The 16,016-nt window shown below is 50.9% G+C and overlaps 5 protein-coding genes across 5 annotated transcripts; 3 read left to right on the forward strand and 2 right to left on the reverse strand.

The window, feature by feature from the left end:
• Nucleotides 1–223: 223 nt before the first annotated feature.
• On the reverse strand, nt 224–1,918 carry V8C40DRAFT_235315 (uncharacterized protein). Its single transcript, XM_083213831.1, has 2 exons — nt 1,283–1,918; nt 224–1,224 (listed from the first exon to the last, which is right to left on the reverse strand). The coding sequence occupies exons 1-2, from the start codon at nt 1,711–1,713 to the stop codon at nt 747–749; spliced, it is 909 nt and encodes a 302-aa protein (XP_083076933.1). The 5' UTR covers nt 1,714–1,918; the 3' UTR covers nt 224–746.
• A 383-nt stretch (nt 1,919–2,301) lies between these two features.
• V8C40DRAFT_262451 (uncharacterized protein) lies at nt 2,302–3,392 on the forward strand (the record flags this gene model as incomplete). Its single annotated transcript, XM_083219364.1, has 2 exons — nt 2,302–2,644; nt 2,713–3,392. 2 exons carry the CDS (start codon nt 2,302–2,304, stop codon nt 3,390–3,392), a joined length of 1,023 nt encoding a protein of 340 aa, XP_083076934.1.
• Nucleotides 3,393–8,040: 4,648 nt separating this feature from the next.
• V8C40DRAFT_235322 (uncharacterized protein) lies at nt 8,041–10,417 on the forward strand. Its single transcript, XM_083213832.1, has one exon. The coding sequence runs from the start codon at nt 8,766–8,768 to the stop codon at nt 10,065–10,067; it is 1,302 nt and encodes a 433-aa protein (XP_083076935.1). The 5' UTR covers nt 8,041–8,765; the 3' UTR covers nt 10,068–10,417.
• Nucleotides 10,418–11,560: 1,143 nt separating this feature from the next.
• V8C40DRAFT_139442 (XPC-binding domain-containing protein) lies at nt 11,561–13,610 on the forward strand. Its single transcript, XM_083211175.1, has 7 exons — nt 11,561–11,734; nt 11,853–11,900; nt 11,994–12,066; nt 12,124–12,203; nt 12,266–12,565; nt 12,624–13,073; nt 13,130–13,610. The coding sequence occupies exons 1-7, from the start codon at nt 11,717–11,719 to the stop codon at nt 13,253–13,255; spliced, it is 1,095 nt and encodes a 364-aa protein (XP_083076936.1). The 5' UTR covers nt 11,561–11,716; the 3' UTR covers nt 13,256–13,610.
• Nucleotides 13,611–13,703: 93 nt separating this feature from the next.
• V8C40DRAFT_235329 (transcription factor TFIIIB subunit BDP1) lies at nt 13,704–15,814 on the reverse strand. The gene has a single exon (XM_083213833.1). It carries the CDS (start codon nt 15,660–15,662, stop codon nt 13,965–13,967), a length of 1,698 nt encoding a protein of 565 aa, XP_083076937.1. The 5' UTR covers nt 15,663–15,814; the 3' UTR covers nt 13,704–13,964.
• Nucleotides 15,815–16,016: the final 202 nt, after the last annotated feature.

Raw genomic sequence — 16,016 nt, forward strand, 5'->3', positions numbered from 1 at the left:
TTACATGTATATTAAGGGGAATTTTTCTTTTTTGAGGCCGGTTTGTTATATGTGATATTTTGGAGAAACCGACAAGGAGGAAAAAAAGGGGAGAAAAAGAACGATAAGTTTATCTCTGTTTGGGCATGTACGAATGCTGATATGATTGACTTGTCACATGTGAGTGATGAGTAGATGATGGGCTTAGCACTTAGATGAGACACTCTCAATCAAATCTACAAGTCGTTCATCTACCTATACAAGTGTCAACGTTGAGAACGTCTCCGGAGGTATTTCTTCACTTAAATATTGATGCTAGGTGCCTAGTCATTTTCATTTACAGGAAAGAGATGCAAGTAGCCCATGTACGGTTGAGAGACTCAGGAACACAAAAGATGTACATTAAACTCCCATTCTATAGAACCTAATTACAGAACAGATCCGTGGCCATTTCTAGTAGTACTCTGTAAAACTGTCGCTTGGTTGTTTGCTGAGAAGCCCTCCCTCCCGAGTTGATGTTTTCGCCCGTGTACTTTATCCGCGATGTTGTGTGAGTCGCCCAGAGTCTGAATTGCCGCTTATGCTGTGGAGAGACTCCCCGTGCTTGTGATACATGGTTTGAATTCATCTTCAAGTTGTCGATGAGGCTGTTATGCGATATATGTATTATCCTTCTGAGCGAACGCTCTTAGGCGGGGAAGAAGTATGGTAGTTATGACGGTTTGGGTATCATCATATGTAGTCGAAGTAGCACTCGCCCCAGAACTTCATTTCCTCTTAAAGAATCCAGTTCCACATTTTGCAGCAGCAGGCCTGTTTCGCTTCAAGAGCAGCTCCTTGGAAGTCCTCGTGTGCTTCTTCAGCTTCGGCGCCATCCTCTCGTCCGTCTTCTTGGCCACCCGATACACCGTCGACTTGACCACTTCGTCCTTAGGCCCGGCATCCAAGCGCGTCAGTCTCTTCTCGACGCCCGCCACCTTTCGCCTCTTGGGCTCTGCTGCGACCTCGGCGGCGTCGTCGGCCTCATCTTCGCTTGAAGAGTCTGTCAGGAATTCTGCGGGCAGGACAGTCGGGATCTGGGACTTTTCTGCTCGCTTCCTTGCTCTGGCGTCAGATTTGGTTTGCCTGCCTTCAGGCTGGTCGTTTTGCGGTTTGGCTGCTTCTTCGGCCTTCTTTCGCTCCTCGGCTTGTTTCTTGAGGAGCTCATCGCGCTGCTGACGCTTGCGTTTTAGTGAGGCGGCTTGTCTGGTCAAATGGTTAGCCCAAGGAAGAATATATCAAAGGTAGTATTGGGAAAACATACTCTTGAGCAGCCTTCTGAGCGGCTTGAGCGGATTTCTTGATATCTTCGGCAGCCTTGGCGGTAGACACGGCCTCAGGTGCCTCATCGTCGCTATCCTCCTCCTCATCTTCCACCTCTACTGGTTCGGGGGCGCTATTTGACTCTGTAGGGGTTTTATATTCAGATTCATCTTCCTTGCCAACCGGAGTTTGAAATTCGGATTCATCCTCGTCGTCAAAAACCATGAGAGTGCCCTTGACCGGAGTCTCCTTGGCTGGTGTCTCCTTGGCCGGCGTGGTCTTCTTTGCTGGTGTACGCTTTGCTGGCGTTGCCTTTGCTGGCACATCCGCATCATCTTCCTTCTCCCTCACCGGCATCTTTCGCGCGGGACTTGACTTTGTTGGCTCCTCTGCCTCTTGCAGGGCCTTTCTTCTCCTGGTCTGGACAACCATGTTGGGCGATGAGATTCAGCTGTGTGAAATTTTCACACCGGATTTGATATCTGCCTCCGACGCGTCGTATATCAAGATTCTCCTTGGTGAGTCACTTCAATTCCTCCTCAATTGACGACAGAGAAGAAGAAATGGATTTCTTCTTATTAAATATTTTTTTGAGAATTTGTTTGTTCTTGGAACTCACTTTTCGTCTTAATCGATTGCGATGGCTTGAGGTTCGAGCTCAAAAAAATTTCGGTGGGCCCCTAGTTGGCGCGTCTGATTGGCCGTCCGCTTGAGCGAATGCGCCCAAAAAGCAACCTCTCACTTATCGTGCGAGCCACATTACCACTATCATCGATCCTCAGGTTCATGAAGCTTTAACGCAATTTGGAAGCCTTTAAAGTCGATGAGAATCTGGTTTCACGCAATTTCTTTTGAATTATCATTTCATCAGAGGCACTCAGAGAGAGAGTTCTGCATCATCTCCTCTCCTCACCTACGTTAGCTTGAAGATCAAGATATTCATCTTCTTCAAGCGCTCGACTGGATTGAGTTGCACGAAGGTTACGTTTTTATATTTAATTCGGCTCTTTGGCTAATACAATGTCGACCTGCCGCTTCTGCAAGGCCGTTTGGCCTTTGGTCTCTTCAGCACGCTCACTTAGAATTGCCTCTACAACGAATTCCATTCAACGACAAACATCATCAGTTGGCAAACCTGGACAATTACGACACTATGCGGTTCCCAGGCTGAAAAGAACTGGCCCGTCACCACTCGAAGTGTACAAACTATCTGAGATTCCGCAATCATCCCTAGAAGCTGTCATCAACAGAAACCCAGAGGCCTTTCAGCGGCATACTCCAGAAGAGTATTATAAATGTGCCGAAAAGTTCCACGAGGCAATCAGCCGAGGCTCGGATCCATGGTCTATCACATTGACAGGCAGTATGCTAATCTTCATCTCCATCTTCATTCGCCACTCGTTATTTATTGGTCACTAATCTATGCTGAAGAAAACGGCTTCCCCGTCGAGGTGATCCATGAGACTGCCTGCATCATGCGTCAAATCCGAGGTCCTCGGAGTGCAGATGCGTTTGCAACCGCCCTTTGGGCATCGGCATCCGAAGCCGGCTATCGGCCTTCCATATTGTCGCTTGCTCGGCATCTTGCCAGATCAGGCGCCTACGGGCGGGTCGCTCAACTCCGAAAAGTCGAAGCTCGATTCAAGCAACTCGTCTCGACAGCCAGAGACCCTGACGCTCTAACAGTGGAGGGCGAGCTGCAGTATGAGCAGGGGAATTACGAGGCTGCAATCAGAGCCCTTCAACGGGCGCTCCAGGTGGGGGCAGCAGGCTTCGAATGGAAGCCTTACTGTCAGCTATGCATGGGAAAGGCATTTGTCAAGACGAGCAGGCATGATGAAGCACGAGCAATCTTCGAGTCCCTGTCCGAGATAGGGCTTATTGAGGCAGACATTGAGCTCGGCAAATTGCTTCGCGTAAGCGACAGGGATGCGGCAGAGAGACACCTCTTCACTGCCGCGTCCAATGGCAGGGCTGACATGTTCAGTCTATTATCGGAGATTGCCCTAGAAAAAGCTGCAGAATCTGGAGATGACAAGACGTCAAAGGAAGAAGCCCAGCGGTGGGCCAAGGAGTGGTCAAAGTTGGCTGACCCTCGCACGGAGTACTAGATTCGTGAACTCCCGCAGACTTGGCAATTACGAGTACGAAGACAACGACTCATGCTGCATTCATTAGCCAAGTTTTGAGTCAATGTCGTGGGATATCCGAGATGCCTCGCATAAATACAAAGTGTGAACATGACAAATCTCCCTCTCATCAGCACCTAAATGGTGTGCGACAGCCTGATCGACGCGGTATCCGACGGGCTGGTAGGGTCATGGTCAGAAATAGCGGGAACCAGCCTTGAAACAATCCAGGCAGCGTGCAAATGAGAGTTGTTCCTTGGGAAATAATAGCGATATCCTTTTAGGCGAGGAAACGACCCGTGTCAAATCTCCTGTAATCGAAGCTAAGGAATCGAATCCTCAAGGTTCGGCTTTAGAACCCAGCTCTCTGACTGTACAGTTCAGGGGAGATTCCCCAAGATTGCGAGGACCGGGCGTATGGATTGGATACCGCGTCCACACGGTTCCGCGTATACGAGGATGCAATCGACACACAGACGTTTGTGTGTCCGTGCGAAGGCCATGTGATAGCCCATGTGACTCTGTGTGAGAGACAAATAGCAACGGTTTGGCATAGAGGTGCACAGGGCCATCATTGAGCCGAGTAACATGTACGAGTAGGGTGTTGAGTATGGTCTGTGCATGTAGATATTGCGTCCTATCCATGAATACAGTGGTTAATATACTGAGACAGTTGTATATATGCGGAGGAGATGATCCCTTGGGCCGTTATGCTGGATAAGATAGTCAGAAGTTGGTAGAAAGCAATTCATAGACAGTAATAGATTATCGGGATAAAGAGCAGTATACCAGTCTAATTCCCCATCCGTCAAACATTCTTCATGGGGCCCAGCAGGATGTCAAGAAGAGGAACCTGACTACTAGATCCTTTGATACGTGTAAATAGAATCCCCTCCCATCGTCTGTGCTTCATGATAAGGCACTTATACATTAAAACGGTTGCTACGGTCACCAATAGGCCAGGCAGCTAATCGGCACTTGCACGACACGTTGCAGATATCACATGAGTGTTGAAGGGGCCACAACCCCACGAAAAGCCTTCTTTGGCCTGATCAGCCTTTGCGCTGGAATGGAGGAGGTAGCAAATCATTGCTACTCCAGCACAGACTTTGTCGCTGGTATGCGAGACAAAGAAGCTGAGCTGGGCTGGAACAGGTGACACAGATGCATGGACCATGAATGACAATGAAGACGAAGGGCCACGCGATATGAATAGAGTCACCAACAAGGAAGTAGATCGTGGTGCTGTCGTGGATAGAACATTTCCAGAATGCGACCCGGTCTTTTTTTGACACCTACCCTAGCATTGTATCTTGAATAAGGTAGATCGGCCTATGGAGTACTTTGCTGTCACTTTTCTGACAATTCGATTTCATTTTATTAGATCAATCAGCGTAGCATTCAATCTCGCTTCCCCTTGTAGATGCAGAGAGCGAAATCGGACTTCGAACCAGAAATATTCTGCCGTTTATTCAATGGTAGGCAATGCCTCCGATTGCTGTCCGATTATCTTGGACGTGCTCTTTCTGGTAATGGAACGTTGCTGCTTCTGGAGAGACCCTATGTAAATTGACGTCATGCCATGGCCAACTTGGCAATACCTTATCATTGTTAAAAATAGACATGAAGTGATGTGATCAACCAGCTTTAGAAGGTAGACAAATCTGCATTGTACAAAGCTCAACAGGAATGTAGAAAACGCCTGTGCGTACTGTCCATGCAGCACTTGTCATACTTGCATCATTTAGTCAGGATTCGCAGAAATAGCCCACGGCTACGAGCACTCAGCTGGGTAGGATGCCTGCAGGCGCCTCCAATTTTGTTTGCATTCTACTGGCCAATCCGTGGATTTGCTTCAAAGTACTTGGTAAGCTGAGCTGCAAGGGGCCTTCAGCCGTTTGGATCCCGCTCCACTTGGGACGCAAGAGATAGAAGACCCAGTGCAAGCAAGCATACTCGTACAGCGACAAAAGGGCCCCTTGCCTGAAGCGGTAGCTTTTTGGAATTTGCCGGTGCCTGGTGAGGTTTGGATTCCGCGGCGGGCCGCACGTTGTGGTGCCTGAGTGTGCAAGTAATGTACTGCACTGTGCTCATGAACAATGGATTTTGATGTAATCGTGCACTGGGAACAAGTTGATTGCTAATACGGGTACACACTCGGTCCAAGTGTGAAAAAGATCAATCGCACTGATTTCCCTTTTTAGGCGTTCCGACCTGGGTGCTTTGTTTGTACCGGTATATTGCTCCTAATATACATGCGAACCGCCGTTGCAAACGGTGAAGAAGGAAAAAGGAGGGAGTGATTACGTGCAGATGAGCCGCCAATGCAGGTACCGATGGGGACCTTTTCTCACTCTCCCTGCAGAAAAAGCGACGGCTCCAGGGCTCTTTTTTTCTTCAACACCGCCCAATGTCGCAGATCCTGTCGCACGTGGCTGAGGAATTCTGGCGAGATTGCCCTCCGCCTCTGGGGCTGAGACGAACATGTTCTGCAGCCGTTAGGCAGAGCTTGGTGAGACTTCGTCGTCATCGTGAGGCTTGTTTTTGATGCTCGGGGCACACAGCAAACAGCCCCAAAGGGGGCTCTCCACAAGAGGCGCTGCAGAGTTTGAGGCTAGGTGCTGAGGCCGCTGAAAAGAAGCCCTAGCTCTAATGCTTGCTACCTGGTACTACTGCGGCAAGCCACTGCGGCGCTTTAGTCGGGGGCCATGTTTACATTGATTGCGCGCTGTGTTTCGCGTCTCAGCTCGGGGGACGCTGCGCTGTCATGGAAATTGACAAGGGGATTTTGGGGCCCGAGAGACATTGAAACGGAAGACGCTTTGTTTTTGTCTCTGAGTAATCTGTCTTCCCAGTCGCCCTTACAAAACGTGGCTCTTGTCTCTTGTTCAGGGGAGGGCAGCCCGGCAACGGTTTCCACTCGGCCACGGGGGAGAGCGACAAATCTGAGATGAGATGAGAAAGCTGACGAAGACACGGACAGGTGAGATGCGGACATGGGATGGTTAGGGCACATGATGCATTCACGAAGCGAAGAGAGAAAGCGAAAATATGGGCCACTCACAACGAGATTTCCCTTGCTTGTGCATTCTCGTTTTGCATATACGTGCTGTAGGGAGCGGCTGTCCTGCAAGCCAGCGGCTACAGTGCGAGTATCACAGCGATTCGGAGCTTTTCGGTAATGATATCGCTACTTTCTTCTATTACGAGACAAGTAGCTACCAATCTTATGTACTGTGTAATTTAGGATACGGGATGCTGGTGACTTTACCTGGGCTTCTGTATGATGTATACAGCGGCAGATGCCCAGGATATTCTCTAGGTTAGCACTATGAGAGTAATCCGTAAGAGTAGAAAAAGCTTCTATACGATCATTCGTCATTGTACCACCCAATTCCCGTATTCATAATCCGACGGCATCTATGATTTCACAGCCCAAAAAGGAAGGGAAAGAAGCTTTCCCGGGAAATGCCAACCTCGGGTCTATCATGGAATCAAACCGAGCCCTAACTCTGACGGAGGGGATTGCGAAGCCGGGCGACAAACCAAGTGGGATAGGGCCATGCAAACAAAAACAACCTTGGCCCAGTTTTAAGGGAAAATAACCAAATAACATCCATGAAATACTAAATAAAGACAGTGTGTACAATTATGGAGCTGGAAAGTTCTTCACTGTTTTCTCCTCCCGTGCCTGTCACTGCTATGGAGTCTCTGCCCGAATTATGGATCCGACCCCCCGATGACTCCGTGCCAGGAGTTTCCATGACTCCGGGACCAAATTCGTCCAAGTGCTAAGATGGAACGCGGCCGTTGTCCCAGAGCCGTGGACCTCCTTTGGTTCCTTGCACTGTCTTTTGCGCGGCCTAGAGAGAGAGGCCAGGCGGTATCGGGGTTTCGCACCCTAGGCCCTTCAAAACGAATGGCTTTTTCTGTGACTTATTACTGTATTCTCTTGTCTTTCTTCATCCCTTCCATTTCCACTTTGATGAGTGATGTGGGTTTGGAAGCCCACCAAGGGTTGATACCGTAAGATCAAGTTGACTTTCACATAGTTTAAACCATGGCAGAGCGAGCTGAGTGCTGTGCCTGCTTTGGGCATGCTCGTCCGAGTCCAGCAACTGCCGTGTTCTCTTTTGTATATGATGCAACCATCTCGGCGCTGGTCATACGAAGCACAAAAGCATGTTTTGCATCTATTGGCAATTGTCATATAATATACTTTTGGCCCGACATAATCGCACAAAAAATGTACAATGTACCAAGTACGAGTAGCTTGCACATGGCAAAAAACCAAGCTTGCTCCAAACGTTAGTACCCGGCACTAAAAAAGTGCCGTCCGGCCAAGTTCCAGGCACAACGAGCAAGGCTCTCCGGCTGCTCCGCCATCTTTTCTCCCGGGCCCATGTTGTTTATACTAAGAGTACAGTACTAGGTAGGAAAAACAACAACAAGCTGGGCTGAAGGCCAAGCAACCCAAGGTTTGACAAACCCCTGTCACGATGCAAGGTTGCCCTTCCCAAGATGTGCCGTCCCCTGTTCCCTGCATCCACCCGGCGAAGAAAAAATCTCACTTTTTTTTTCTCTTGCTTCTACTGTAGGTAGTCCACACGCCCGGATGCCCTTCCGCGCACCTTGTTTAGCACAAAAGCCTACTTTGTTACTTCGTACTTGTATAATCCATGACACCCCCGAACGCGTCAATATTCCCCGACAGCATGAGATTCCGCCAGCTTTTAGTGTAGCTCTTCCCCCTCATCCCCAGGCACGGCCTTTTGCCTTTCCTTCTTTTCCCTCCTCTTCTTCTGTTTTCTCTTTTCTCTGCAGGTAATCCACCCTCCTGTTGGACTCATTCTCTCTTCCCCTCTTCTTCGGAATGCTTGCTCCCAAGCCATTGTAACACTCTTTTCCCACCCGACCCAATCGAATCAATGAAACCAACTATTACTGGCTTTTCTGCCGACCTTCGTTTACTTGTACCGTGGCTGCTGTCACCTGTCTCGACTGTCACTTATCACAAAAATCACAAGCCCCGGAATCCCACCATCTGCCGGGCCTAGGCAATCGCACTAGAGCCGAACAGCCCAGCAGCATCACAACTCGCACCTTGGGATCGATTTGTTGGCTGCCATCAATTGTTATTTTTATCCTTATATCTCATCGTTTTATATCACTGGTTAAGCAATCGGTTAACCGCCTCTGGGTTCCTGCATCGTCATTCGTTGGTGACCAATCAGTTGGCTGCCGCAAGCCTCTGTGTTTCAGTCCCCTCATTCATACTGGAATTCTTCCACGAGCAATCCGTTTCTCCTTCTTTCGAATTTCCTCCTTTGGTGGGCGACTCTCATTCTAAACGCAATGGCTCGAATTATTTCTTTGGCGCTGGGAGCGTTTGCTCTCATTACGACGATGGCCACGATGTGCACGCAAAGCGCAATTAGCGTCAGCATTTCTCAGACGTCGCCGGGCAGGATAGCATCGACTATCGCTGCTGTATTCGATGCTGCGATCTTGATCCTTCTAGGATGGCTAATCGCAGCTGATGTTCTATCTACGTTCCCGGGGCAGTCGAAACTCTGGCGGGGGATTTTCTTTGGTCTCGAAATCACGGCTGGTGTAATTGCGACTGTAACGTCGCTCGTTGGCTTGGTATACTTGACAAAGCACGATGGAGGCGCAAATAAACACCTCCTCGTCGGATCTTCTGTCACTCTTGGACTGGCTGTTTCTAGTCAACTCGTATATACTGTTTACCAGGTCTTGCCCGCTTCAACGGACGCCACTGGCATTTCTTGGCCAGCTCGCAAGGACGAGGAGTCGGGACGCGCGCGCAAGATCAACCTAAAGGCTATTAGATACAGCCAGACGATGCCCATCGTGGATCAACCCAACCCCATGGCGCAGCTCGATGGTCGAGGAAGTCGAAGCCGCTCTAATTCGGCTGACGGCAAGTCAATAGCTGAGACTGTTGCATCGTCCGTGACTTATGTGGCTCACTCAATCCGGTCCGTCTCGAGCAAGTCAAAGATGCGCTCCTCCAAGGAGAGGAGCCGTTCCATGTCGATTGAGTCAACTGCCAACCGAAGCACCATGGCCGATGATGCCTTTGATTCTTGGGACACATCCTCGGTAGACGTACATAACCGAGAGGCAGTGTTGGAGATTTCGACACCCACGCAAAGCAAGCCTCGCGGGCTGGAAACGATTCCCGCCAGCCCCGTGGCCAGCCGGAGTCCGTCACCACAGTCCTTTACTGAACTCGAGCCGCCTCGTATCCAAACCCGACGCCGCAGCCGAAGCTACAGCCCTGTATCTATTCGACGTGAGCTTCGTGATCTGCCAAGCTCGAGCGGCGAGGCTCACATCCACCCTCTGTTCCGATCCGACTCTCCTGATCCGCATCCTTTCGCGACGCCTGGCACCATTGTCATGGCAGCTCCCGATGCGGCGCGGGTCATTGTCCATCGATCAAGCAATGCTTCTCTCAACCGCTTCCGAAGCGACAGCTTGCCAATTGCACCTCACCCCTTCGCCAGGAATGACAGCTCCGATTCGAGATCGCTCAAGGCCTACCGGTCAGAGTTGGATCTCAGCGGGCAGGAATTTGCCGATAGGGGAATGGCACCTCCTGCGCCTGAATGGTTACGGAGGGAGCTGTGATGAGATCACGCTCACAAGGGTCCAACTTAACGACTTAACGTATGCGAAAATTTCTTATTCTCTTCTTCATACAATTAACGAACCGCACTCTTTATCGAATTCACCGAGAACGCCAGAAAAACGGAAAACAAATGGGAAATATATAAGTTAGAAGGACATGGACGGACATGGCGATGATACCATTTGTTGTTGGCCAAAGTTTTAGATGAGCGTGGCGTTGGATGACTTTTTTTTTCTATTTCGTTGGATATATATATTACACATACCTCAAACTCTTTTCGCTTCATTTCGTTGGTATACGATATTTAGCCAAATAAAAGCAGAATAGTATACATACTTGTCAGAGCCCCGTATTCCGAATTCTTGATTTCACATGTCGTGAAATGAATTAATAAGCTGTAGAGGAGTCAAGTACTGTTGGGCGGCTAAAGGCAAATGAGTGGGAAGGAGGCAGTACGTGAAGTACATATTGCGAATTCTTCCATTCTCAAAGGTCCGATATAGAGTTTTGCGAGCGTTGGATGGTGGAGCGACATGACGATGTCAGGGATTTTGTTGAGGTTGAGGCATCAACATGAAAATACTTGGGTACAAAGCTTAAGCGGCGCTAGAAAATCACCATGTGCTGATCTAAGGCTGAGGTGCAGTTGCCAAGTTTCTGCAGAGGGCAGCGATTGCCTTAAGTTGAACGTATGAATGGCCCATGATTGCGCTTATCACGATAATGATATCGATACCATGCATGCGTGCATCCGGCGGGCAGGCAGCAGGCAGTAGCGGCGTGCGTATGTCATCAGCGAGGCTAGGCTGCAGTGCAGCATGCAGATGGATTTGGACGCTGGGGAAATACGTAACATAGCACTGGAGTAGTATTGGGAGAGAGTCGACGGCTGTAACAGATCTGCAGCAAATGGGTAATACATTGGCAGTTGTTTGTAATGAGAAAGTACAGTGTACGTGCTTGAGTTCCTACAGGTGTTGAAGATCAACTGCTAGGCTAAACACTCTGAGCAGCAGAGCCATCAAGTCACCTCAACTTGTTGCCATACCCGCGCTTAGTGAATTCCAGCTCAGTGACGGCCATCGGGTAGAGCACATGGGACCGCTACTGGTACTAGGTAGACAGATACTTACTGGCAGAGTCACAACTCCAGCATCAGAGTTGCAAAAACGACCAACGTAAAAGGCAAACCAAGCTGCATGCATGGCCTCGGTACCTGCTGCGGCAAGTACAAGTACAGGCGAGATGAGGTGAGGGCATTCCCTGTGCTGTGTTGCGCAGTGCTGTGCTGTGGGGTGGTCCAGCGCTTCTGCCGCTCTCCACCACTGGAAATCATTGATCACACAGGCTCAGAGCGACCCCGCCCTCTCCAAAAGCCCAGGGCAGCCTGAACAACTTCCGGCCCGCGCCACCTCTCCTCCAACTTTGCCTCGACATACCATCAAAATCCTATCCAGATCACCCTGCCAGATCACAGCATCTGCGATAGTATCTGCGACAGCAACAGCTACACTGCGGCGCACTCCTCATCTCGCCTCTCGCGCATCGATCCGCCTCTGCCCGCCTGGCACGACAACAGCTAGGCATCCCGCTCCACCTCTCGCCTAGCCGACGCAGCCTCCTCGCTGCAACACCACATCTGCCCATCATGAAGGTCACATTTAGAGTATGTCTTGTCGCTGGCTCTGGATCAGCATGCGCGGGGCGTCGTATGGCCTTCGCCGTGACCGCCGGCTTCCCCTTTGGCTCCTGATCAGTTTGGCTGACGACTGTCTCTCCCGCAGGATCTCAAGCAACAAAAATTTGTCCTCGATGTCGAGCCCACAGACAAAGTACGTCTTTCGCCACGCCGCCTTTGCCGATGGCATTTCCATATGCGGTCGCTTCCATCGCCGTCACTCGCTAACAGACATGTCTTTGATTAGATCTCCGCCGTCAAGGAGAAGATTTCGGCCGAGAAGGGCTGGGACCCCAAGAGCCAAAAGCTCATCTACTCAGGTTTGACATGGCTTAGGCTTAGCTTCGTCGCACTGCTCTGGTTCTGACTTGGCATAGGAAAAATCTTGAAAGATGACGATACTGTCCAGTCCTACAATATCGAGGAGAAAGGATTCGTTGTCTGCATGGTGAACAAGGTACGCCCCGATACCCAGACGGCCTTGCTGCGATTGTCCATCGCCTAATCTTTGCCAACCAGCCCAAGCCTGCTGCTGCTCCTGCTGCTGCAGCTGCACCTCCAGCTACTCCTGCGCCGCCAGTTGCCAGCACTCCTGCTGCACCCCCCGCCCCCGTCCAGTCTTCTACTCAAGCCGCCGCTCCCCCCGCGACTCCGACTCCCAACCGCTCCACCGGCACGCCCTCTGGCCTGGCCATGGGCTCTGAGCGCGCCGAGGCCATCGCAAACATGGAAGCTATGGGTTTCGAGAGAACCCAGATCGAGGCCGCCATGCGCGCTGCCTTCAACAACCCTGACCGAGCTGTCGAGTACCTTCTAACTGTAGGTAGCACTTCTGAATCCTTCCCAGAGGATAGTTTTCACTGACTGTAGTCCGAAGGGTATCCCAGAGAGCGTCCAGCAGACGCAGCGAGCAGTCTCCCCTCCTCAGGCCGCCGCCCCAGCCGCCGCCCCTCTTGACGATTCCGACGCTGTTAATCTGTTTGATCTCGCTGCTCAGCGAAGAGGTGGAGGCGGCGCCGCCGGACAAACCGGCGGTGCCCTGCCGCCTGGTGCTGCTGCTGCCCAAGCCGAGTTGGGTAACCTCGACTTCCTTCGCAACAGCCCTCAGTTCCAACAGCTTCGTCAAGTGGTTCAGCAGTCACCCCAAATGCTCGAGCCCATCCTTCAGCAGCTTGGTGCAGGGAACCCACAGCTAGCCCAGCTGATTGCCTCAAATCCAGAACAGTTTCTACAGCTGCTCGGTGAGGATGCTGAGGATGATGTTCCTCTGCCACCCGGTGCCCAGGCCATTTCTGTCACAGAGGAGGAGCGCGATGCTATCGAGCGGGTTAGTTTCTTTTTCTCAAGCCCTAATTGTCAAGGCTTCAGCTAACAATCTCTCAGTTATGTCGACTTGGATTCGACCGCGACCAGGCTATCCAGGCCTATTTTGCATGCGACAAGAATGAGGAGCTTGCGGCCAACTTCCTGTTCGATCAGCCAGAGGACGATGAACCACCTTCAAACTAAAGAAAACGGAAAAAACCTAAACCCCGCTTGGGCGCTGAGAAATGGTTGAAGGGTCTTATACGATAATACGTAAGGAAATGCTAGGAGGGACAAATCGAAGACTATTATGACGACTTGGCAACATAAAGGCGTAGGATGGCCCCATGGCAGACGGCTGCAATCGTATTGCTTTTTGAAAACCAAGTATCGTTCGCGGGTTGGCCAGGCCAGAGGAATGAAATCGCCGGCTTAATGGACCCGGAGCAGGATTGATGGGACAGAGTGATATGGCACGCTTTGACAGGTCAGATGAAAGTTATTGGAATCGAATTTGGCAACCACAAAAAAACGTCGTTAAAGCAAAACAGTTGTGTCTTGAGCCCGTCAACTGTTATCTCCCCTTTAGTAAATAGTAAGACTGATATGCTTAGGCTTCACACGCAGTAATGGCAAAAGGAGAAAAAAAAAATGAAGTATATGTTTTTTTTTTTTTTCATTTCTTGTCGCTTCTTGAGAAGAAAGATGAGTGTTGTGTCCTAATGAATGCCGAATGAAATAGCATCGCAAAAACCCCTTTTCTCAGAAAATATGAGGGGTATCATCATTCCGTCCCTAGTGATTTGCCCGAGCTTTGTCTGTCTGTTTCTCTCTCCAAACGCCGATTCTATGCTAATAACTTGAAAAAGAAGACAAAATGAAACCTCCGAATTAAATAACAACGAGGAGCCAATCAAGCTTCCCCTGCAAGAATCGGTTCACCATTTAACCCGTACTGCACAGTCTGTTTCCCCTTCTTCTTGCCCTTCTTCTTCTTCTTTCCATCCTCTCCGTCCTCGTCGGCGAACAGCTCCTCGCGCCTCTTGCGCATGACCTCGGCCTGCTCGTCAGCGATGCGCTTCTGTTCGGCCTCAAAGTCCTCCTGGATCTTGCGCTGCTCTGCCTCGATGGACTCGACGGACTCGAACTCAATGCCCGTAAAGGCCTTGTACTCGTCAATGTCAATGCGCACAGTTTTCTCGCCTATGAGGGCTGCGTTGATGAGGTGCGGGCAGTGGCGCTCCTCGCGGTTGTACTTGAGCTTGACGTGCCGGCGCTGCTTGTTGGGGAACATCTTGGAGATCATCTCGAATTCTGTGCCAAACATGCGCAGGCCGCGGTAGAACAGCTCGGTTTCCTCATCGGTCCAGATGTTGGGTCCTTTCAGCTTGGACGTGTTCATGAAGGAGCTGCTTGTGATGAGCCGCGTGAAGTCGTTTTCTTCGACGGTTTCCATGTCCCCCCTTGTAGCCGCGGCGCGAGCGTGTCTGTCCATAACCAGCGAGCTCTGATCGATGATGATCTGGCCGTCGACGATGCGGAATTGGGGGCCAGAAGCAGGGGGCGCCGCCGGCGTGGGCATGGCAGTAGGCGTAGCGCTCTTGCTTTTGATGGATGGGTCGTCTTGGGGTGTCTCTGGCGCTTCTGATCCATCGCGGCTGCTGTCGCCGAGCACCTTCTTGAGCTTGGCCTTTATTCTAGACTGTCGCTCTCGCTCCCGTAGCTCGTCGTGGCGGCTGAATTTTTTGCCAATATGCAGATCTTTTGTCAAGTCGGTCATTTTCAGGTTCTGCAAATCGACAATCTGGTTTTCTGCGTCGTCTGGCGTTACTGAGCGGGCTCGCCTCGCCCGTGTTTGGGGTGTTGCTGTTCCATCCCGAGAGGATGATTTGCGCTGTCTGGGTTTCGGGGCAGTGGCGCCATCTTCGTTTGCGGCAGCTTTGCGCTGCCGTTTCTTTGGTGGTGCTTCAGCGTCTGCGTCTCCATTGGCATTTTCTGGCGCCGAGTCGGGTGCCTTCCTCCTGCTTCTTGTTTTCGGGCCGGCAGATGGTGCTGGAGTGGCAGCCGGTGTGATTTCTTCGGTTGTGGGTAATGAAGATTGCGTCGTGTCTTGGATGTTTTGAGTTGGTTGTGGTGGATCTCGAAGTTCCGGCGCAATGTTATCATCTGTAATCTCTCGTTGTTTAGGGATATTCGGTGGCTCAAAATGCTGCGGGCTTGTTGTCGCGGCTTCTTCCGCCACAGTAGGAGGTACCGCTGGTGTCTCTGGCACGCTTGGTTGTTGTTCGACTGGCGGTTCGGTGTGTTCTTGAGGTTTCAGCCCAGAGACATCCTGAGTCGGCGGCTCAGATGTAGCAATCGGGCTTGTTTTCGCAATGCTGGATGACTCTGGAGAGGCGATATTCTCAGACTCGCTAGTGCTAGCGACATTGCTTGAACTTTCTCTGGTATCTAGACTTGGGCTTTCTACCGCCGCGATCGCTATTGACTCCGGCTCGACGACCTCTTTCTCGACTTGAACATCTGTGGCGGGGATCGCGGGGCGTGGGCGAGCAGATGGAATCTTTGGCTTGAAGGCAAGGCCGCCCTTCTTTTTAAACATGGAACTCATTTTGGGCTGATTATGCGAGTGCGGAAGGAAAGACGAAGCGCTGCCTTTTGGGGGTTGGAAGTTAATCCATTTGATATGTATGAACGGAAAAATGATGCGGCGCAGAGTCGACAAAAAGTTTGGCAACCCTAGTCACCACCAGTCAAACGGCCGGCCAATTTTTTTGCAGATGCGCCCAAGGATTGCTCGGATAAGCCAGAAAAGTTGGTTGCAGAAGTGGGGTGCGTCAGAAGCGCATCCGGGGTTCTGCCGGCTCATGCATACGCAGACGATAAGCAGCAAAACTCGATGAGGCTAGCGCGGCACTAGGCTCGTTTGGCGCGCAGACGTGCCTCTTTGATTTGCGAGGCAACT

This window comes from Trichoderma camerunense (genome assembly GCF_050948025.1).
Source record: "Trichoderma camerunense strain CBS 138272 chromosome Unknown V8C40scaffold_3, whole genome shotgun sequence".
Taxonomy (NCBI): Eukaryota; Fungi; Ascomycota; class Sordariomycetes; order Hypocreales; family Hypocreaceae; genus Trichoderma; species Trichoderma camerunense.